This window comes from Homarus americanus, unplaced genomic scaffold, assembly GCF_018991925.1.
Source record: "Homarus americanus isolate GMGI-L3 unplaced genomic scaffold, GMGI_Hamer_2.0 scaffold16567, whole genome shotgun sequence".
Lineage (NCBI taxonomy): Eukaryota > Metazoa > Arthropoda > Malacostraca > Decapoda > Nephropidae > Homarus > Homarus americanus.
The window spans coordinates 1-5,749 of record NW_024713304.1 but is presented as its reverse complement, the minus strand read 5'-3'; the positions used below and the strand labels follow the sequence as shown (position 1 = coordinate 5,749).

At 58.4% G+C, this 5,749-nt stretch overlaps 2 protein-coding genes across 2 annotated transcripts; both read left to right on the top strand.

Annotated features, from left to right (window-relative positions):
* The first annotated feature begins 1,879 nt into the window (after positions 1-1,879).
* On the top strand, positions 1,880-2,721 carry LOC121871790 (basic salivary proline-rich protein 2-like). Its single transcript, XM_042374275.1, has 2 exons — positions 1,880-2,277; positions 2,541-2,721. The coding sequence occupies exons 1-2, from the start codon at positions 1,880-1,882 to the stop codon at positions 2,719-2,721; spliced, it is 579 nt and encodes a 192-aa protein (XP_042230209.1).
* A 1,317-nt stretch (positions 2,722-4,038) lies between these two features.
* LOC121871782 (basic salivary proline-rich protein 2-like) lies at positions 4,039-5,677 on the top strand. Its single transcript, XM_042374264.1, has 3 exons — positions 4,039-4,313; positions 4,846-4,980; positions 5,245-5,677. The coding sequence occupies exons 1-3, from the start codon at positions 4,039-4,041 to the stop codon at positions 5,675-5,677; spliced, it is 843 nt and encodes a 280-aa protein (XP_042230198.1).
* Positions 5,678-5,749: the final 72 nt, after the last annotated feature.

Here is a 5,749-nt window from a genome sequence, read left to right as displayed (position 1 = left end):
AGGAGCAGCTGGGGCCCTGCCCTGGGCAGCTTGTCCCTACGGGACCTACCAGGGGTGGCAGCGCCCTCACGAACTCTCCCAAGGGCGGTGGCGCCCTTAGTGGCCCTCACAGGAACGGCAGAGTCCCCAAGGGCCCTACCAGAGGCGACCCTCCTGGGAGCTCTATAGCTTGGTAAGGTCGTTCTGTCGTGCATGTCCAACAATCCCATACTTAACTGTGATTGGTGGACTAAAATGTAAATCCACCGAACTACAGCCAATAGGAGAACAGCAGTCAGTCAACACAACACCCCAACTTATGTTTTGCTGTTGGATATTTATTCTGCTTTACATTGTTCGGGATGAAATGATACTGGAAATGCGATTGGAATCGTATTTATTTAACGTCAAAATATCTCCAAGAGTTCTAAGTAAAGCAAAAACAACTGCCCCCAGGAGACCTGCTAGGTGCTGGTGTGCCACCAATGGACCTCACAGGTGTGGGGGCGCCGTCAGGGGCCCTCCCAGGGCTGTCGGCGCCCCCAAGGACCTTTCCAGTTCCGGCGGCATCCCTAGGTGCCTTCTAAGAGGCTGCAGCGCCCCCAGGGCCCTCCCAGGAGTGGTGGTGCCTCCAGGAAAACTCCCTGGGGTGGTGTCGCCCACAAACGCCCTCCCAAGGGCAGTGGTGCCCACAGAGGCCCTCTGAGGGGTATCTGCTATCACAGGGGTCCATTTTTAGGGTGATGGCATCCCAGGGGTTCTTACAGGTGAAACGGAGCCTCCAGGGGCCCTCCCAGATACATAGTCCCCTTTATGGACAATCATCGGGGCGGCGACGTCCTTAGGAGGCCCTCCCAAGGGCGGCGGCGCCCCCAGAAGTCCTCCATAAAGGGTGTTGGTGCACCTATGGGCCCTGCTAGGTGCGATGGTACCTCCATGGGCCCTCCCATGGACGGTGGCGCCTTCAAGCTTCCTTCCAGAAGCGTTGGCGTCCCGAGGGTTCATGTCACGGGCAATACCGCTCCCAGGGGCAGTGGCGCCCACAGCCCGGGCTTTTGTTAGCGGCATTGGCGCTCCCAGGGTCGGTGGCGAACCTGGGGGCCCTCCTATTGGCGGAGGCGCCCTTGAGTGCCCGCCCAGGAGCAGCTGGGGCCCTGCCCTGGGCAGCTTGTCCCTACGGGACCTACCAGGGGTGGCAGCGCCCTCACGAACCCTCCCAAGGGCGGTGGCGCCCTTAGTGGCCCTCCCAGGAACGGCAAAGTCCCCAAGGGCCCTACCAGAGGCGACCCTCCTGGGAGCTCTATAGCTTGGTATGGTCGTTCTGTCGTGCATGACCAACAATCCCATACTTAACTGTGATTGGTGGACTAAAATGTAAATCCACCGAACTACAGCCAATAGGAGAACAGCAGTCAGTCAACACAACACCCCAACTTATGTTTTGCTGTTGGATATTTGTTCTGCTTTATATTGTTCAGGATGAAATGATACTGGAAATGCGATTGGAATCGTATTTATTTAACGTCAAAATATCTCCAAGAGTTCTAAATAAAGCAAAAACAACTGCCCCCAGGAGACCTGCTAGGTGCTGGTGCGCCACCAATGGACCTCACAGGTGTGGGGGCGCCCTCAGGGGCCCTCCCAGGGCAGTCGGCACCCCCAAGGACTTTCCCAGTTCCGGCGGCATCCCTAGGTGCCTTCTAAGGGGCGTCAGCGCCCTCAAGGGCCCTCCCAGGAGTGGTGGTGCCTCCAGGAAAATTCCCTGGGGTGGTGTCGAACAAAAACGCCCTCCCAAGGGCATTGGTGCCCACAGAGGCCCTCTGCGGGGTATCTGCTACCACAGCGGCCCTTTTAGGGATGATGGCATCCCAGGGGTTCTTACAAGTGAAATGGCGCCTCCATGGGCCCTCCCAGATACGTGGTTCACTTTATGGACAATCATCGGGGCGGCGACGTCCCTAGGAGGCCCTCCCAAAGCCGGCGGCGCCCCCAGAGGTCCTCCATAAAGGGTGTTGGCGCACCTATGGGACCTACTAGGTGCGATGGCGCCCCCATGAGCGCTCCTAGGGGCGGTGGCGGCCCTAAGGGCCCTCCCATAGGCAGAGGCGCCCTTGAGTGCCCGCCCAAGAGCAGCTGGGGCCCTGCCCTGGGCAGCTTGCCCCTACGGGACCTACCAAGGTGTGGCAGCGCCCTCACGAACCCTCCCAATGGCGGTGGCGCGCTTAGTGGCCTTCCCAGGAACGGCAGAGCCCCCAAGGGCCCTACCAGAGGCGACCCTCCTGGGAGCTCTATAGCTTGGTAAGGTCGTTCTGTCGTGCATGTCCAACAATCCCATACTTAACTGTGATTGGTGGACTAAAATGCAAATCCACCGAACTACAGCCAATAGGAGAACAGCAGTCAGTCAACACAACACCCCAACTTATGTTTTGCTGTTGGATATTTGTTCTGCTTTACATTGTTCAGGGTGAAATGATAATGGAAATGCGATTGGCATCGTATATATTTAACCTCAAAATATCTCCAAGAGTTCTAAATAAAGCAAAAACAACTGCCCCCAGGAGACCTGCTAGGTGCTGGTGCGCCGCCAATGGACCTCACAGGCGTGGGGGCGCCCTCAGGGGCCCTCCCAGGGCTGTCGGCACCCCCAAGGACCTTCCCAGGAGGGTGAGCCCAGGAAATTCCTGTGTGGTGCCCACAAACGCCCTCCCAAGGGCAGTGGTGCCCACAGAGGCCCTCTGAGGGGTATCTACTATCACAGGGGTCCTTTTTTAGGGTGATGGCATCCCAGGGGTTCTTCCAGGTGAAACGGAGCCTCCAGGGGCCCTCCCAGATACATAGTCCCCTTTATGGACAATCATCGGGGCTGCGACGTCCTTAGGAGGCCCTCCCAAGGGCGGCGGCGCCCCCAGAAGTCCTCCATAAAGGGTGTTGGCGCACCTATGGGCCCTGCTAGGTGCGATGGTACCTCCATGGGCCCTCCCATGGACGGTGGCGCCTTCAAGCTTCCTTCCAGAAGCGTTGGCGTCCCGAGGGTTCCTGTCACGGGCAATAGCGCTCCCAGGGGCAGTGGCGCCCACAGCCCGGGCTTTTGTTAGCGGCATTGGCGCTCCCAGGGTCGGTGGCGAACCTGGGGGCCCTCCTATTGGCGTAGGCGCCCTTGAGTGCCCGCCCAGGAGCAGCTGGGGCCCTGCCCTCGGCAGCTTGTCCCTACGGGACCTACCAGGGGTGGCAGCGCCCTCACGAACCCTCCCAAGGGCGGTGGCGCCCTTAGTGGCCCTCCCAGGAACGGCACAGTCCCCAAGGGCCCTACCAGAGGCGACCCTCCTGGGAGCTCTATAGCTTGGTATGGTCGTTCTGTCGTGCATGACCAGCAATCCCATACTTAACTGTGATTGGTGGACTAAAATGTAAATCCACCGAACTACAGCCAATAGGAGAACAGCAGTCAGTCAACACAACACCCCAACTTATGTTTTGCTGTTGGATATTTGTTCTGCTTTACATTATTCAGGATGAAATGATACTGGAAATGCGATTGGAATCGTATATATTTAACGTCAAAATATCTCCAAGAGTTCTAAATAAAGCAAAAACAACTGCCCCCAGGAGACCTGCTAGGTGCTGGTGCGCCACCAATGGACCTCACAGGTGTGGGGGCGCCGTCAGGGGCCCTCCCAGGGCAGTCGGCACCCCCAAGGACATTCCCAGTTCCGGCGGCATCCCTAGGTGCCTTCTAAGGGGCGTCAGCGCCCTCAAGGGCCCTCCCAGGAGTGGTGGTGCCTCCAGGAAAATTCCCTGGGGTGGTGTCGAACAAAAACGCCCTCCCAAGGGCATTGGTGCCCACAGAGGCCCTCTGCGGGGTATCTGCTACCACAGCGGCCCTTTTAGGGATGATGGCATCCCAGGGGTTCTTACAAGTGAAATGGCGCCTCCATGGGCCCTCCCAGATACGTGGTTCACTTTATGGACAATCATCGGGGCGGCGACGTCCCTAGGAGGCCCTCCCAAAGCCGGCGGCGCCCCCAGAGGTCCTCCATAAAGGGTGTTGGCGCACCTATGGGACCTACTAGGTGCGATGGCGCCCCCATGAGCGCTCCTAGGGGCGGTGGCGGCCCTAAGGGCCCTCCCATAGGCAGAGGCGCCCTTGAGTGCCCGCCCAAGAGCAGCTGGGGCCCTGCCCTGGGCAGCTTGCCCCTACGGGACCTACCAAGGTGTGGCAGCGCCCTCACGAACCCTCCCAATGGCGGTGGCGCGCTTAGTGGCCTTCCCAGGAACGGCAGAGCCCCCAAGGGCCCTACCAGAGGCGACCCTCCTGGGAGCTCTATAGCTTGGTAAGGTCGTTCTGTCGTGCATGTCCAACAATCCCATACTTAACTGTGATTGGTGGACTAAAATGCAAATCCACCGAACTACAGCCAATAGGAGAACAGCAGTCAGTCAACACAACACCCCAACTTATGTTTTGCTGTTGGATATTTGTTCTGCTTTACATTGTTCAGGGTGAAATGATAATGGAAATGCGATTGGCATCGTATATATTTAACCTCAAAATATCTCCAAGAGTTCTAAATAAAGCAAAAACAACTGCCCCCAGGAGACCTGTTAAGAAAGGCAGCCACCAATGACCTCACAGGTGCAAGGCATCCATGGTCCTCCCAGGTGCGCCGCCTTCAAGGTTCCTTCCAGAAAAGTGTCGTCCCGAGGGTGCCTGTCACTGGCGATAGCGCCCCAGGGGCAGCGGCTCCCCACAGCCCGGCTTTCAGTTAGGGGCATTGGCGCCTCCAGGGTGGCGTAACCTGGGGCCCCTACGGGCGGAGGCGCCTGAGTGCCGCCCAGGAGTGCCGGGGCCCTGCCTCTGGGCAGCTTGTCCCCACGGGACCTACCAGGTGGCAGCGCCCATGAACTCCCAAGGGCGCAGGCGCCCTCGTGGCCCTCACAGAACGGCAGAGTCCCCAAGGGCCCTACCAGAGGCGACCCTCCTGGGAGCTCTATAGCTTGGTATGGTCGTTCTGTCGTGCATGACCAAAAATCCCATACTTAACTGTGATTGGTGGACTAAAATGTAAATCCACCGAACTACAGCCAATAGGAGAACAGCAGTCAGTCAACACAACACCCCAACTTATGTTTTGCTGTTGGATATTTGTTCTGCTTTACATTATTCAGGATGAAATGATACTGGAAATGCGATTGGAATCGTATTTATTTAACGTCAAAATATCTCCAAGAGTTCTAAATAAAGCAAAAACAACTGCCCCCCAGGAGACCTGCTAGGTGCTGGTGCGCCACCAATGGACCTCACAGGTGTGGGGGCGCCCTCAGGGGCCCTCCCAGGGCAGTCGGCACCCCCAAGGACTTTCCCAGTTCCGGCGGCATCCCTAGGTGCCTTCTAAGGGGCGTCAGCGCCCTCAAGGGCCCTCCCAGGAGTGGTGGTGCCTCCAGGAAAATTCCCTGGGGTGGTGTCGAACAAAAACGCCCTCCCAAGGGCATTGGTGGCCACAGAGGCCCTCTGCGGGGTATCTGCTACCACAGCTGCCCTTTTAGGGATGATGGCATCCCAGGGGTTCTTACAAGTGAAATGGCGCCTCCATGGGCCCTCCCAGATACGTGGTTCCGTTTATGGACAATCATCGGGGCGGCGACGTCCCTAGGAGGCCCTCCCAAGGCCGGCGGCGCCCCCAGAGGTCCTCCATAAAGGGTGTTGGCGCACCTATGGGACCTACTATGTGCGATGGCGCCCCCATGAGCGCTCCTAGGGGCGGTGGCG

Bases quoted from the DNA above. Each gene is read 5' to 3' on its own strand.
- LOC121871790 (XM_042374275.1), top strand. From the start codon at position 1,880: ATGGGCCCTCCCAGATACGTGGTTCACTTTATGGACAATCATCGGGGC. The intron at 2,278-2,540 runs GTAAGGTCGTTC...AACTGCCCCCAG, and splicing joins CCTGGGAGCTCTATAGCTTG to GAGACCTGCTAGGTGCTGGT.
- LOC121871782 (XM_042374264.1), top strand. From the start codon at position 4,039: ATGGGACCTACTAGGTGCGATGGCGCCCCCATGAGCGCTCCTAGGGGC. The intron at 4,314-4,845 runs GTAAGGTCGTTC...GCCTCTGGGCAG, and splicing joins CCTGGGAGCTCTATAGCTTG to CTTGTCCCCACGGGACCTAC. The intron at 4,981-5,244 runs GTATGGTCGTTC...ACTGCCCCCCAG, and splicing joins CCTGGGAGCTCTATAGCTTG to GAGACCTGCTAGGTGCTGGT.